Here is an 18,018-nt window from a genome sequence, read left to right as displayed (position 1 = left end):
CAAAGAATGCATTAGTGTCCAGGCATTATAACTAATTTTTGTAAGGAATACAGTGCCCTCAATAATATTTGGAACAAGCACACATTTTTCTTTGATTTACCTGTCTCTTTCACAGTTTAAAATTACAAATCAAACAATTAATATGCGATTAAAGTGCACATTGCAGACTTTAATTTAAGGATATTTGCATACATTTTGATAACACCATGTAGAAATTACACTTTTTCTACTATGGTGTCCTAAAATATGGGGACAATAATGTTAGGGACAACTGGCATCAGTTTGTGATTATTACTCAGGCTTGCTTCTACCTACAGACTACCTTTGGAGTTTGCAGTTGTCATTGTTCAACATGAGGACAAGAGCCGTGCCAATGAAAGTCAAAAAAGCTATTATGAGGCTGAAACAAATAATAAAACCATTAGAGACACCAGTAAAACCTTAGGATTATCTAAGCCAGCTGCCTGGAATATCATTAATAACAAATGAACTGGCAGGCCAAGGAAGACCTCTACTGCAGATGACAGATGAACCCTCCCCATGGTAAAGAAAAAGCCCTAAAAACCTGTACAGGAGATCAGAAACAGACTTCAGGAGACAGATGTGTATGTGCCAGACTAGTATCGGTAGAAGAGTTCATGTGCAAAAATACAGAGGCCACACTGCAAGACGCAAACCACTAGTTAGGCACAAAAATAGGATAGCCAGATTACAGTTTGGGAAAAAGTACTTAATACAGCCTGAAGAATTCTGGAAAAAGATCATGTGGACAGATGAGACAAAGATGAGCCTGTATCAGAATAATGGCAAGAACAAAGTTTATAGATGAAAAGGAACTACCCAAGATGCCAAGCATAACACCTCATTGTTTAAACATGGTGGTGGGGGGGTTTATGGATTGGTCATACAGTATATGGCTGCCATGGGTACTGGCACACATGTCTTCATTGATGGTGTATATTGTATCTGTAGTTGCACAATTAAGTTTGAGGTGTACAGAAACATCTTATTACCTCAAGTTCAAGTAAATGCCTCTGAACTCACTGGACAGTGCTATAAGAGAATGATCCCAAACAGACTGCTAAAAGCTAAAAATTGGAACATTCTTGAATGGCCAAGCCAGTCACCCAATTTAAATCTAACTGAGCATGTCTTCCAAATGCTGAAGAGAAAACTTAAGAGGAAAAGACCCCAAAACAAGCAGGAGCTGAAGATGGCTGTATAAGAAGCATGGCAGATCATCACCAGAGAAGATACTCTGTACCTGGTGATTTCTATGAATCACAGACTTCAAGCAGTCATTGCATGCAAGGGATATCCAACAAAGTACTAAAATATGACTGTTTTAATACAGTTTACCTACAATCACTATGTTCCAAACATTATGGGTGCCCTGAAATGGGGGAACCATGTATACAAAGTGTGTGGTGTGACTGAAATGTATTGAAATGCCCCCAAATATAAACACATCTGAATTTTTTTATTTAAATTTTAAACAGGGGGGTAAATCCATGAAAAACATGTCTTTGTTCCACACATTATGAAGGGCACCGTAAATTGACCATGTTGTCAAATGTCAACCAAGCTAGTGGAATCCTTTTTACTTTAAACTACAGTACATCAAATTGTGATGCTATATTTAAGACTATTTTTTACATAGCAAGTAGAAATATGTTTAAATCTGTTTTAATCATGCACCTTTTAAGTAATATAAATTTACATAAAAGAATTAAAAAGCTGAGTAGTACAGACTAAACAATTAAACTCCCAATTTACAACTTTTCATGCAAATGGCAGAAAATCAACTCTGTGAAATTTTACCTCACTTCTTGTTTAATTTTAGTCTGCCTTTTTCTCCTTGTTTTTATCTCTGATATTCTTAAAGAAACTTTTATACACATCTATTTTATGACTATACATTGTAGCGGGGTGCCACTGATACCTAAACCCAAAACACAATCCTGGGTTCAAATCATTGTCTTTTATTTAACAAAATACATTGAATAGGTTATGTTCAATACTCTTTGGAGCTTGATGCAGGCATGAAAAAACAAGCAAATGGCATACACAAAAGATAAAAAGCATAAAAAAAAGTAAAGTTTCTTTCAAACAAAACAAAAAAATTCAAAGCGTGCAGTCTTGTTATACATTGACAAGAGATGGTAAAGCTGTATCACAGTACAATCTGGATCAGTTCAGGAAAGCATTACCAAACTCCTCTTGTACCCCAAGTATACCTTGTCATTTTCAAATCTCCTCCTCCTCTTTTATTTTTTATTACTTACAAGAGGCTGTTTAAAATCATCCTGTGATTTGTTGAGGTGGGAAACAAATCAAGTTTCCATGATTCTGTTATTTTGAATAGCCTGTTCTTCAGCTTAATTAACTAGTGAGTGTAAAGGTGATACCTAATACCTAATTATAGGCAAGTATAGTTAGTGCCTATTTCATAGTCAGTTCAGACTCCTTCCTCTTTCAGAAAGTAAAACATGATTAAGCAGGATTAAGCTTAGAATATGGACGGCATGGAGATTGAATGGGTTCATTAAATGTATAGTGAGAGTAATCAAAGCATTTATTTTTCAAACAATATTAACCAGAATACAGAAAAAACAAAATATTCAACAGATTATAAAGAGCAAAATACTTAACTAAAATACTAAGTAAAAAAGAAAACAGGTTTGACATATAGAGTAAAACCATTCACCCCCCTGTCATATGATTAATTATCAACAATACCAAATATATTATCCACGTGCTTTTAAAAGCTGTTGTTTCCTGCTTCAACTACACAATTTCTAGAATGTCTTAAAGTTCTAGCTAAGTACTGAAATGTTGATTGAATGTCATGAAACTGTAAAAACTACTTGAGTAGATTGAAATTTCACATAAAAGCAATTGGATGTGCATTTACACATTACAACAGGTATATAGGGCCCTTTTCATGGAGTGCCAGATCTTTCTTCAAATCAGTTTCTTTATTTGTGGCCTAACCCCATATTTTTAATGAGCATTTACTGTAAATATTTGACTTGCCCCATGTCTCAGTTTGCATCACTAGCAATTGCCAATAGCGTGAGCAATATTTCTCTGAGAAATTGAAAGAGAAGGTTAATTTTCATTAATCAAAAGATAACTAAAATGATGCAGAAATATCAATGTAGTCAAAATATCTAACTTTTGAAAGAAAAGAAAAAAAAATGGATTTAATAAGTACATTATTAGTACAGTTTGTACCAAAGGATGCATACAGAATACCGTATATCTTCTAGTAGTGGCCGGCTTCTTATTGACGCCCGTTTCCAATAAATGCCGGGTTTGAAGAGATGTCGCGACAAATAGATGCCAGTCTCTAATAGTAGACGGTCTCCTTTAAGTGCCGGTCTGTAGTAAACGCCGATCTCCAATGACCCACTGCCTTTTTCGTACGCTAATCCTCTTTTCGTACCACCTGGGCTACTGCCCTCCTGCAGTGAATCATACGGTAAGTACCTTTTCGTGTCAAAAATGTTTTGTTGTCGGATGCTATCGAGGAAGCGAGAAAGTCAAAAAAAAATTTCTTTGTGTACATTTTGCCCTTTCGTTTCCACGTCAATCATAACCCCACAGGGAGGGCAGAGGTGGCTGGAAGAACATGAAAATGCCATCTTCGACACGTTAATCCTGATAAAACTGATTACTGCGCGACAACAAGCAATGGGAGTACATGTATTGCCATCACAAGAAAAGGAAGAGGAAGAAGAACTCGCAAATAACGAAGCAATCATTACCTATTCAGATGACGAGTAGATGGTAAGTACTGTACTTTATTGTAACTTATCCAGTCTCATGTCGTAATGTATATGTATATGCGCGAGTTTGGAGCTTATTGCATTTCCTTATGTTCCGCAGGGGACTTGTCGGGCTGATGGCGCTTTGCGAAATTCGGACTGGTGCAGGCCAGTGCTGGTGGCATCATTGGCAAGAAAGTTGACGTCTACTGTACCTGTTTTTCATGCTTACGGTAGTACCGTACTGTATACTGCTTTAATAAGACCGTACTACTGTACTGATAATTTCATTAAATCCTGAAATGTTCATCCGGTGTTGTTGCCTACATTTTGTGACTGTAAATATGGTATCATACCGTATTTTACTGCCAAATGAACCACGTTTATCCATCACCATTCCGTCTGCGAGGTGAATAATAGCCAGTCTCCAACAACCGCCGGTCTCATTTAAACGCCGGGCTGTCCGAATAATTTTTTGAATAAACGCCGGGGCTACTATTGGAAGATATACGGTATTCAGATTCCCGAGATCATTAAAATTAGAATCAGAATTACATTTATTGGCTAAGCTTGCAACATAAAAGGAATCTGATTCCGGTTTTGGTGACTTTCCAAGTAAACATAATCAACATACACTCAACTTTTAATCACACACCTGAGATAAAAAAAAGACAGAATGTAAATATATACTGTACATGTATACAAAGTACAGAGTACAACTCAGTGCAAGAAATGCTAAAATAAACACTGAAAAACAAGTATTAACAATATGTAATCAGTTGCAAGACCCTGGTAGGGGGTGTGGTGCCCAGCCTGATTAAGCTGAATTAACCATTTCTGAGCTTGAGGGCCTGTGGGGAAAAAAACTGTTCTTATATCTGCTTGTTTTGACATATATTAATCTGTAACACCTGGGCAATGGAAGAAGTTCAAAAAGGTTGTGGCCTGGATGTGAGCGGTCGGTGATGATTTTTCCTGCCTGTTTCATGATTCTAGAATAGTACAGGTCCTGTAAATTGGGCAGACTAGCACCAATGATATTTTCGGTGGATGTGACTATTTGTTGTAGGCTGTTTTTTGTCATGTTTAGTCACTGATTCAAACCACACTGTTATGGATAGAACTGAATCAGCATGTCCTGTGGAAGGTTGAACTTCATCAGCTGTCACAAAAGTACAAAAGCTGTGATACCTTTTTCATGATGGACCCTACAATGGTCTCCCATTTCAAGTCCCAGAAGATTATGGATTCCAGAAATGTGAAGGTTTCCACAACTGTCACAGCAGTATTAAGTATGGAGAGGAGGGATAATATTGTGGGATCTCTCCTAAAGTCCAAGTGAGCAACTGGAATTTTCAGAGCAGCCTATGATACAAAAGTGAGCATGTGCTCAAAGCAGCCAACTTGAAGTAGCTCCATAACAGCAGTGTTATCAGTCACGATGGCCGGTTCTTTTTCTTTTATGTCCCACTTATTCAATGCCACTGTCAACAAAAATCAGCTCCAGATCCTTATTTTAAAATTCTTCCTTTATATCTGAGGACTGTCAGGACACATTTTCAAGACTGATTAAAGTGACTGCTGTAAGCGGGCAACTAAAAATATGTGTAACCTGTATGTTGTATCTTTAATTTCAACTAATTCAGGATTATTTTAAATGTCCAGTATGGGAAAAAATGTGTCTAATAGTTCAGTTGAAGGGTGTCTACATAGAGATTGAATAGGTTGAACACATGAATAGGTTATTGAATAACATATATTTAACAAGCAATATTTTATCATTTTATATTTGCAAGATGATATAGATGTTTTATAAAGTAGATGTCATTACATTGTATTAAAACAAGGAGCTACACCACAATATGCGTGGACTCTAATATGGTAATACATATGTTAGTTAAATTCTGGTGAATTTTGAATGAGAGCTGTGAAAGAGATTTTTTTAAGAGCAATGATATTTTGTTCCACATCTTCCAAATACTGATGTTAACTGTTCATTACTAATCATGTATTTCTTTTTAAATGTCATTTCATGCTTATGCATATGCTATGAAGTCAGTTTTTAGACACTCTTCAAATAAAGTGTCACTGAAATTTGTCCCATTACATTAATGTTCTCTATGCATGTTTAAGTAATTTCTAAAAAAGCCACCACTTCAAATATATCAGTGCACGCTAATTCAGTCAATTGATTCAAATCAGGACATTGTGAATCGGAATCAAATCAAATCAGGACATCAGTGCTGATATCCAGACCAAATAATACTGGGTGGTCCAGATATAATTATGCAACTGTTTGACAGAAAACCGTCTCCCCGCCATTTTGGAATCCAGGGCAGGTGCTGCCATCTATCGGCAACAAAAAGAATTTTAAGTGAAATCTCTATGTACAGGGCAGGTGCTGTGAATTCTTTATGTAATAAACTTAAGTTATAGCGTAATGAAAATTGCATAATTAGATCTGGACCACCTTATATATGCTTTCAGTGTATTTATCAAGTTTAGTTGTTATACTAAAAAACACTACTTTGTCTTCTAAAACCCAGTGAATGACACACATTTAGTGTTTGCTGATTTGTTTTCAGAAGGTTGTTATATCAGTTTGCTAAATGCATGTCTCTATAATTATATTCTCATAATGTGCCATTGCTTTAGAGAAATTTGCCTTACCCTTAAAACCATTATGATGTGAATGAAACTGTTTGGTCAATGTTGAAACACCAGCTAAAAAAAAACTTTCATTTGGAATGAACATATGACACAATTCATTTCATCACTGTTATACATGGGCCACAAGTACAGAGATAGCTACTTGCCTGTGTGAAATTTACTGGTTAATTTAATTTTCCTCCATAATTGAAAAGTCATGCAAGTTACATTATCTAATGATTCTAGATTGGTTACATATGAGTGTGGTAAATGCAATTGGATTTTTAAATAATGGGCACACAATTCTTAAATGATCTTGCACTGAAATTAAAGGCCTGATCACTAGATTCAAGGTAGTTACATTTTTTAAAATTAAGAGAAAACAAATTATTAGAAAACAACGGGGTCCTTGTGTTTGTTCTTAGCCACTACAACATATTTTCTGAGAGTATAAACATTAATATACATACTCAATTCCGTGGTAATGGGATGTAGTTGCTTCCTTAAATGAAAGACGTTGCAGCTTCCGTGGTGTCAGATCAAGTAAGGGTTGAAAGGTGTTTTCTCTGTAGCGAAAAAAATACTATTAATTTTACATATTTACAAAATGTTCCTAAACATACTGTAAAGATAAATTAAGTAGAAGAGATGCTGATTTGCATGAATGCATTTTGCTTTAACATTACATCATGTTATATTATTCCTTCTCTGTCAGATGGATGTCATTGTTTCATAGTGTTTCTAAAACATTCAGCCCGTTTGAAGGATGTGTGCTGATATCTAACTAAATGCCATTTTTTGGCAGCTCCTCAAGTATTAAGACAGTTCATGAGCTTTAAATCCTGGTGAACATGACAGTAACTTCTGAAATTAGGTAAACAGATAAAATGCTTATACTGCTACTCTTAAGAGCAGTACCAAATTGTCATCACAAATTATCATTTTGAGACATTTTCCTACTCTGAGACTTGTGATAAATATGGGCACAGACCTCAGTTTGTTGCAGGACTTGAAAATAGCTGTTCAATCACGGTCCCCATGCAACTGGAGAGTGTGAGCAATTCTGCAAAGAAGCAGAATATAGAGAAAAATTGCAGTGTACACATATGTAAAGCTGAAAGAGCTATCTATCATGACACTGCCAGATCTAAACAGCAGCATGTTGATTTTCTCATGTATTGAAGCGAATTTAGCTGCAGGCATTTTACTTTATGGTGCCAAGCAGAGTTGCGTTGCGCTGCAGCAGTCTATTAGCCAGTGAAAGCACTGTGAAGAAGCTGCCTGTTGTTACAGTCCTGCCTTTGTCCAGTCTAATAGCAGTCAAGGGAAATCGTATCTTTGATTGCCGGTACAACAAATAGTTCTGAGCAGGCATCAGCCATAGCGTTGCTCTTGTGAAAAGAATGTAGATAAATGCCATCAACTCAGAGAGGGAAAGGCAAGTTCGTTGTACCCCGTGAATGTCACTGAGACAATAAATCTGAATATTAAAAAAACAAGCACTGACTTTAACAAGTAGCCAAAATTTACACCGGGTGTTACAGACTCAAATCAAAAGTATGTTTTTATTATATTATAGTAATATACATCGAACTGTTGGCCGTAAGTCTGCGCCCCTATTACTTGCCCAGAGAGTTTGGACACGTGATTGCTGTTATTGTTTACATCCCCCCTCAAGCGAACGCGGAGATGGCGAGTGACATCATCCATTCCGCAGTTGCTAAGTTACAAACGCAGCACCCTGAGGCACTTGTGCTAATCGCTGGAGACTTTAAAGTGGACAAAACATTACCTGCCTTCTCCCAGTATGTGGATTGTAACACTCGGGGAAACAGGACTATTGACCTACTATATGCAAACGTTAAAGACGCATACAGCGCCACCCCACTGCCTGCGCTTGGGAAAGCAGATCATAACCTGGTTCTGCTTCAGCCTCAATACAAACCAAGAGTGAGGGCGCTACCTACAACCACACGCTCATTCAGGAAGTGGTCCCCTGAGGCAGAGCAGGCTCTGAGAGACTGCTTTGGAACTACAGACTGGGATATATTGCTTGGGTCACATAGTGAGAACATTGAAGAGGCTGTTGAATGCACAACTGATTACATCAACTTCTGTATGGACATTGTAGTTCCAGTAAGAACAGTATGCTGCTATGCTAACAACAAGCCATGGATTACAAGTGACATCAAGGGCCTTTTGAACCAGGAGAAAAGGGCTTTTAAGGGTGGTGATCAGCATGAGCTCAAGCGTGCAGAAGGAACTCGAGTCCAGCTCAGGGCGAAAGAGCAGTACAGGAGAAAGCTGGAGCAGAAGTTGCAGAACAACAGCATGAAGGAAGTGTGGGATGGGATGAAGATTATCACTGGCTGCAGCTCGGCGGGTGCCGCCATCGAGACAGACGTGGAGAGAGCAAACCAAATGAACAACTTCTTTAATAGGTTTGATCACAGTAACCCACTCTCACCTCGAGTACTGCATCCTCCAACCATCCTTCTGCTGATACCAGCATAGGTGAGACATCCCCACCCACAATTACAGCAGCCCAGGTGAGCAGAGAGCTGAAAAGACTTTGTGCCAGCAAAGCAGCGGGTCCAGATGGTGTATCGCCACGATTGCTGAAGGCCTGTGCGTTGGAACTGGGGAGTCCTCTACAGCGCATCTTCAACCTGAGCCTGGAACAGGGAGAGTCCCAAGGCTTTGGAAAACATCTTGTATCACTCCTGTCCCAAAGGTATCACGTCCTAGTGAGCTGAATGACTTCCGCCTGTTGCTCTGACGTCACATCTGATGAAGACCATGGAGCGGCTGCTGCTTCACCACCTGAGGCCACAGGTCCGCCACGCCCTCGACCCTCTGCAGTTCGCATACCAGGAGAAGGTGGGAGGGAGGATGCCATCATCTATATGCTTCATCGATCCCTCTCCCACCTGGACAGAGGCAGTGGTGCTGTAAGAATTATGTTTTGGACTTCTCTAGCGCCTTCAACACCATCCAACCTCTGCTCCTTAGGGATAAGCTGACTGAGATGGGAGTAGATTCACACCTGTGGCATGGATTGTGGACTATCTTACAGACAGACCTCAATATGTGCGTCTTGGGAACTGCAGGTCTGACATTGTGTGCAGCAATACAGGGCGCCGAGGGGACTGTACTTTCTCCGGTCCTGTTCAATCTATATACATCAGACTTCCAATATGACTCGAGTCCTGCCACATGCAAAAGTTCGCTGATGACACTGCTATTGTGGGCTGCATCAGGAGTGGGCAGGAGGAGGAGTACAGAAAGTTAATCAAAGACTTTGTTAAATGGTGCGACTCAAACCACTTACACCTTAACACCAGCAAGACCAAGGAGCTGGTGGTGGATTTTAGGAGGCCCAGGCCCCTCATGGACCCTGTGATCATCAGAGGTGACTGTGTGCAGAGGGTGCAGACCTTAAATATCTGGGAGTGCAGCTGGATGACAAATTGGACTGGACAGCCAATACTGATGCTCTATGTAAGAAAGGTCAAAGCAGACTATACTTTCTGAGAAGGTTGGCATCCTTCAACATCTGCAGTAAGATGCTGCAGATGTTCTACCAGACGGTTGTGGCAGTGCCCTCTTCTACGCGTGGTGTGCTGGGGTGGCAGCATAAAGATGAAAGACGCCTCACGCCTGGACAAACTTGTTAAGAAGGCAGGCTCCATTGTAGGATTAAAGTTGGACAGTTTAACATCTGTGGCAGAGCGACGGGCACTAAGCAAACTCCTGTCAATCATGAATAATCCACTGCATCCACTTAACAGTGTCATCTCCAGACAGAGGAGTAGCTTCAGTGACAGACTTTTGTCACTGTCCTGCTCCACTGACAGACTGAGGAGATCGTTCCTCCCCCACACTATGCGACTCTTCAATTCCACCCGGGGGAGCAAATGCTAACATTAATTTTATTTTAATTCTTTTCATTTTTATTATTATTTAATTTAATATTGTTTCTTTGTATCAGTATACTGCTGCTGGATTATGTGAATTTCCCCTTGGGATTAATAAAGTATCTATCTATCTATCTATCTAATAATAATAATAGTAATAATAATAATGACAATAGCAGCACACTACTCAAAATGTGGAGTGCCGAGTCTGGAACCTGGGACCTTTTGAGTTATAAGGCAGCAGTTCTTACCTCTGCACCATTCAAGAACACGAATAAACTACCTGTCAATTGACATTTGAGCTTGGGTTTTTAACTAATTGACAGCAAAATGTAAATCAAATGTTTTTTTTTCTTTGGTTATATTCTTGTAAAAAAAAAAAACAAGTACACGTGTTTATTTGATATTTGGACTGAAGTCTTCACACATTATACACTTCACGTCATTATTAGTAAAACATGGAAAAGGTTTCTACTTTAGGTATGTGTTCAGCATGACGTGCCTTGCATTTCCTTTCATCCTACACTTACCCAGATCTTTGTAGACACAAAAGAGACATGAAATGCATGTATTCCAAATAACAATATACTGTATTATTTACCCAATACAACTCCAGGAATCTCACACGCAGATAAGGAGTCTTGGCTTGAGGTGGGAGAACTTTTTGCCTGAGCTGAGCTCCGTCAAGGTGGGGGATGGGACAGCAAAACAAAACAAAAAACGCTGATGGAGAGGTGCAAAAGGATTTAAGGTGGGCCGGGATTATGAGTTTTTTTTGTAGACTTCGGGAATTCCATGTTTTGTCTGTCACCTAAGTTATGTTTTCGACTAAGATCTGTAAAGACCATTGCTCAAATCCTTGCCTTTTTTACAAGCAATACTCAAATATATGGGGTGGCTGCCCCAAATCTTTTTACAGTGTTGTTTGCATCATTTCACACTGGCATAGTTGACAGGATGGTTGACTCCACGAGGAACTGGGAGCAGGACCTGAAATCTGAAATCCGACCCTTCAGAGTTCAGGTGGGAGGTTACCATATCTGAATGGCCGAGTATGAGGCATGGGTTGCAGGTTGGGAGGACCAGGTGAAAACTTTACCCCATGGGTCAGTACTATACAGGTGCTGGTCATAAAATTAGAATATCATGACAAAGTTGATTTATTTCAGTAATTCCATTCAAAAAGTGAAACTTGTATATTAGATTCATTCATTGCACACAGACTGATGTATTTCAAATGTTTATTTCTTTTAATTTTGATGATTATAACTGACAACTAATGAAAGACCCAAATTCAGTATCTCGGAAAATTAGAATATTGTGAAAAGGTTCAATATTGAAGACACCTGGTGCCACACTCTAATAAGCTAATTAACTCAAAACACCTGTAAAAGCCTTTAAATGGTCTCTCAGTCTAGTTCTGTAGGCTACACAATCATGGGGAAGACTGCTGATTTGACAGTTGTCCAAAAGACGACCATTGACACCTTGCACAAGGAGGGCAAGACACAAAAGGTCATTGCTAAAGAGGCTGGCTGTTCACAGAGCTCTGTGTCCAAGCACATTAATAGAAAGGCGAAGGGAAGGACAAGATGTCATAGAAAAAAGTGTACAAGCAATAGGGATAACTGAACCCTGGAGAGGATTGTGAAGCAAAACCCATTCAAAACTGTGGGGGAGATTCACAAAGAGTGGACTGCAGCTGGAGTCAGTGCTTCAAGAACCACCATGCACAGACGTATGCAAGACATGGGTTTCAGCTGTCGCATTCCTTGTGTCAAGCCACTCTTGAACAAGAGACAGCATCAGAAGTGTCTCGCCTGGGCTAAAGACAAAACTGCTGCTGAGTGGTCCAAAGTTATGTTCTCTGATGAAAGTAAATTTTGCATTTCCTTTGGAAATCAAGGTTCCAGAGTCTGGAGGAAAAGAGGAGAGGCACAGAATCCACGTTGCTTGAGGTCCAGTGTAAAGTTTCCACAGTCGGTGATGGTTTGGAGTGCCATGTCATCTGCTGGTGTTGGTCCATTGTGTTTTCTGAGGTCCAAGATCAACGCAGCCATCTACCAGGAAGTTTTAGAGCACTTCATGCTTCCTGCTGCTGACGAACTTTATGGAGATGCAGATTTCATTTTCCAACAGGACCTGGCACCTGCACAAAGTGCCAAAACTACCAGTACCTGAGCAACATGGGGTCTCATAACACCTGAGCAGTGCCACAGACTGATCGACTCCATGCCACGCCGTATTGCTGCAGTAATCCAGGCCAAAGGAGCCCCAATTAAATATTGAGTGCTGTACATGCTCATACTTTTCATGTTTATACCTTTCAGTTGGCCAACATTTCTAAAAATCCTTGTTTTGCATTGGTCTTAATTTATATTCTAATTTTCTGAGTTACTGAATTTGGGACTTTCTTTAGTTGTCAGTTATAATTATCAAAATTAAAAGAAATAAACATTTGAAATACATCAGTCTGTGTGTAATGAATGAATCTAATATACAAGTTTCACTTTTTGAATGGAATTACTGAAATAAATCAACTTTGTCATGATATTCTAATTTTATGACCGGCACCTGTAGTCCAAAGGCAGAGTGCAAAGTGGACTAACAGAATAGAGCTGTGCTGGAAAGGGTAAGTGCATAAGGCTAGTTATGGTCTCTTGGGGGAGAAGACCGCCCATCAGAACCCCACAAAGGCGGAGTCCTTTGAGAAGGTGAGGGAGCCCTGGGCCATTAGGCAAGGAAACTGTTGCAGTTTAAGTTTAACCCTTAGTGGCCAACTCACTCTCAGGCATTCAGCCTATGGGGCAAAATCAGGTGGTGGTTAAGGCCAGATCTAAACAATGCCCCACAGGTAGTGGAACACCTTGCCTCTTTTTTTCTGTTAAACTCATTGCCCAAATATCTCACCCAGCCGGCCTGAGGAAAACCTTTTAAAAATATGATCACCCTCATAGGGGTCATCAAAGGACATTGGGCAGCTTCAAACTCTGGGGGAACCAAACAGTCTCTGTCAGGAACCAAACCAGTTTGTGTCCCTACTCTTAAGCCCAATTGTCATCACTGGGAGCGAACACCGAAGCCCCTGAATACACAACTGCTTCTTCTTTAGCTTGGTGACAAGGGGGGGGCAGTGTGAAACAAGAGATGAAAGGAGGTGTGCTCTGGTTAATCCCCTATCATTCATTCGTACAGGGATAGTAATCTTGAACGGGTATAAGGTGTTGGCCCTGATGGATTCCAGAAGCAACATATCCATTGTTGCTCACCGCTTCCTGTTGCTGCGACAATGGCTAAAACTTAAGACCAATCTGACCTACATTCATGGAGATACCAGTCAGTACAGGTCCACCTCTTGCTTCATTAGTTACAAGGGATCACTGAAGCAGTCCTCTGAAACTGGTGAAATTGGTCTGACCACTCCTAAACAAAAATTGGGCATAGTAATGGATAGAGAAAAGAAGTTATCCTGTCTGTCCTGGAGATAGTGAGTGAGAAACCTCCCTGATTGCGCACAACATCGCGACAGAGCCCGGGGTGGTTTTTTTGAGAATGCCAGTATCAACTTTCTAAGGCAAAAAGAGTGGAAATGGAACTAGAGATTAAGCGCATGCTGGAACTAAGTGCGATAGAGGAAAGTCATAGTTCCTGGTCCAGCTCTATTGTCTTACTCTCTAAGCCTGACGGAAGTTGAAGGTTTTGCAATGACTTCCGGCAGCTTAATCAAGTCTCCCAATTCAATGCCTATCTGATGTCATGAGTGGATGACATCCTCGAGTGGCTAGGACAGGCTGAATTCTTGACCACACTTGACATGACAAAAGGGTACTGGCAGGTTCCTTTAACGGACTCTGCAAAGACTAAGACTGCGTTTAGCACCCATAATGGACACTGGCAGTATTGTGTCCTTCCATTTGGGTTACATGGGGCATCTGTAACCTTAAAGTGTCTGGTGGATAAAGTGCTCCATCCTCATAACTCTTTTAGTAATGCCTACCTGGATGATATGGTCTTCTTTTCCAGCACATGGAAGAACATCTACAGCAGGTCCGAGCAGTATTGCAGACATTAGGGGAAGTCAGCCTTCAAATCAATCCAAAGAAATGTTTCTTTGGGGTGAATAAACCCAAATATTTAGGCTATCTGGTGGGCCGGTGTACTGGTAGGCCACAGTGTTCCAAAATGGATGCCATATCTAAATGGCCCCATCCAAAGAACAAGGGGCAAGTCCAAGCTTTTCTCAGCTTAGTGGGCTACAACCACCAGTTTGTATCCCAAACTTTTCGAGAGAGGCAACTTTTACTAACTTTGACAAACAATGTGGTCTAGGATGCCAATGCACTGTCTGTATTTAGTGACTTAAAACAGGCTCTTATATCAGCACCAGTCTTGAAAGTTCCCAACTTCTCTTTGCTTTTCATCCTCCAGATGGACACTTCAGACACAGGTCTTGGTGCCATGCTGAGCCAAAGCATTGATGGTGTCGAGAACCCCGTTGTGTTCCTGAGCCAGAAACTGCTGTATGCAGCGGTGGAACGGGAGGCCTTGGTGATCAAATGGGCGATTACACAGCTAAGGTATTCCCTTGGGCCATGAGTTCACCTTGTTTACGGATCACGCACCTTTACAGTGGATGGCCTTACACAAGAAATCAAACCCACGTGTAACAAGGTGGTATTTAGATCTACAACTGTACAAGTTTTCAGTCATTCATCGGCGGGGCTATTGCCACACCAATGCCGATGCTCTTTCTTGGGTTCACAACCTTTCGATAAGGACCACCTGACCCAATGTGTCTGGGCTGAGGTGGGGGCCGTGTCATACACATGTGGATGTGAGGCTGCTAAAGGGCTCAAAAGAGGTTAATTCCATGCCGGACTGGGGGTGGCAGAGTGTAGTGATCCTTCCTCTTTTCTATCTGCAGACCTACCACGGGAAATTCTGCCTAGGCCTGATGACATCACTTCCGGTTCCTGTCCAGATGACGTAATTTCCCCCGGTCCAGCAATTCACAAATTTTAGTTTAATGTTCCCTTGTTTTCATTTTTTTTAGATTAAAACAAAGACAAATCAAGCTATGCGTAACCTATATTCCAATTCAGACTATCTAGAGCAAGTTGGGAAGAAAATAATAACAACAAAAAATCAAGTGCAATTATGTCTTGTGAATATTTTCTCAACTGCCAAATGTTTTTAAGGTCATGTTTGTAGTTAAGTTTTTTCATCTTGTAAAACACTTTGAGCTACATAATTTGTATGAACATGTAATATATAAATAAATGTTGTTGTTAAGATAAGGTTACTGTAACTAGTCTAGTGCTCTAATTGGTTTTAAGGTCTTGATTTGGTTAATTTTTGTAACCTAGTCTTGAAGCACTTGTTTTGTAACAAACCATTAAGTGATGTTGACTCAATTATGTTCACATAATTCTTAAGTTGCTTAAAAAGCATTCGCTAAATGAATAAATGTAAATGTACTGATTGATTATTGATTTTTTAAATTCATGCAGTGAAAACTGCAAATATGTGAATGGCCATCTAATTGCTAGGCAGATTAGGTGTGAAGGGCACACAGGAATTCAAATTTACAGCATGCTGCGTGTTTTTTTTGTCTTTCTTGATACAAACATGCTAAATGTAAAACTATACACCTCTGGAAGTTTAATGGGTGTTATGGTAGAATTGTTAAGTGGAAGTAAAGTTCAAGTGGGATTCTGTTTAAAAAAAAAAAAAAAAGACACTGCGACTTATTACTGCCATATTTTAAGAAACTACTCAACTGCAGTGAATGAATGTCTTTTTAATATGCAGGTGCATTTAACTGTTAGTTTTTTGTGTATTTGAGGCTACATTTTAAAGTGCTTTGTATCAGATAAGATTAGAGCTGGATGGTATCACATTTATTTTCACAAATAATGATATAATAAGAATAATTCAATTCAACATAGAAAAATAACGTTACCATCAAAACATAGTCTGAATAAGATGCATTTACATTCAAAATAAAAGCAAATCAGGAAAATGAAACATTTCAGACTTGCACATTACTAATTATTTAAAAGTATTTATTTACATGCTATTATGCATTATATCTATACTAATAAAAGGAAAAGCCCTCACTGACTGACTGACTCACTCACTCACTGACTCACTCATCACTAATTCTCCAACTTCCCGTGTAGGTAGAAGGCTGAAATTTGGCAAGCTCATTCCTTACACCTTACTTACAAAAGTTAGGCAGGTTTCATTTCAAAATTCTACGTGGAACGGTCATAACTGGAACCTACTTATGTACATATATACCGGCCATAGCCTGCAGCTCGGTCACCGTGTGAGGCGGAGTTGCGTCCCTCATCGTCACGCCTCCCACGTAATTGAGTGCCTGCCCATATAAGGCCGTCCGTCAGCGGCAATCCAATAGAAACACTCTGCCGCTTATTATTCGCGGGTGAAGGACTGTGCTTATGCAGACGAAGATGAGATGGTCAGGGTGGTGTTTGGCACAAACTCAGCAAAACTGCGAGAGATACTTTTAAGTGCCGGGTCTTAGCTAACATTAAATAAAGCCGTGGACATCGCATGAGACAGCACAAGCACAGCTGAGAGCCGTCAATGCATGTACTCCGAGCAGCTCATGTGAACTGACTGTGAAAGCAGTATGCAGAGAACAAGAGCTGCAAATAGTGCCGAACAAAAAATGCCTTACACAACTGAGAAGGCAGCAAAAGAATACGAAGCGAGTGATACATACAAGCATATTCATAATTGCAGCTACTGCGAAAACAAAGCACACGGTGGAAAAAGTCAATGTCCAGCTAAAGGAAGACAGTGTAAAACAAACCCGTGCGTGAAGTGTGTGATGTTTCAAATAAAGAGGAAGACAAGCTGTTTATTGATGCAGTAAGAAAGGAATCGATGAATGAAACCTGTTATCTTTACAACCGTTGACAAACACGGAATGTAACTTGAACACAACACATCCTCCAAATACGAACCTGATTGAAAGAAATAATGATAATCAAATCCTTGATGACAGCAACACTCATAACAGTCACAAAACAATTACATTGACAATCATGTGTTATTTTTAAGATGTTCTTTTTTCTTCTACATACTGTCAAATAAACAAACCACATGCCGCAATGCAAGAGGCAAGAATTAGGGTGAAACATGTGTCGCGTAGTCTTTGCATTATTTGACAGTAAAACTATATATATATGTATAAGGGTTGGGAATTTAACACGTTAATTACGATTAATTAATTTGAAAAAAAAAAAAAAACGCGTTAAAAAAAGAATGCATTTAATCACACTTTGTATTCCAAGCAAAGGGGAACTTTTGTCAATGCATGATTTCCTGGTACACCGATTACATTGATGTACACATCAGAGCTACAAAAATGGAAGAGTCGGAAGAAAGCGTGTTGCTAGGATTGATCAGAGGCAAATTTCATTTCAAAAGACTACCCGACGGAAGCCTTGATAAAAGCGTGGTTTTGTGCAAACTGTGCAAAAAGAGTTTGCATACCACCAAAGCACTTCAACCTTACGGTACCATCTAAATGCAAAACATGTTGCAGCGTGCTCGCTGTTAGCACTGGCAGTACGAGTTTGAGTACCAACAAAAGGTGTCGGCAGCCCAAACTTGATGAAATGACTGGCTTCAGGACCAAAATTAGTAAG

The 18,018-nt window shown here is 39.8% G+C and overlaps 1 protein-coding gene across 1 annotated transcript in view; it reads right to left on the bottom strand.

Moving 5' to 3' along the window:
- Positions 1 to 18,018, bottom strand: part of LOC120515507 (MDM2 binding protein) — a 135,108-nt gene that overhangs the window by 9,378 nt on the left and 107,712 nt on the right. Inside the window, exon 17 of the mRNA XM_039736568.1 lies at positions 6,890 to 6,985. Within this exon, the coding sequence (XP_039592502.1) occupies positions 6,890 to 6,985 (96 nt within the window). The remainder of the gene's footprint in view (positions 1 to 6,889; positions 6,986 to 18,018) is intronic.

Source organism: Polypterus senegalus, chromosome 15, assembly GCF_016835505.1.
Source record: "Polypterus senegalus isolate Bchr_013 chromosome 15, ASM1683550v1, whole genome shotgun sequence".
Lineage (NCBI taxonomy): Eukaryota > Metazoa > Chordata > Cladistia > Polypteriformes > Polypteridae > Polypterus > Polypterus senegalus.
This window is presented reverse-complemented; position numbering and strand designations above follow the sequence as displayed.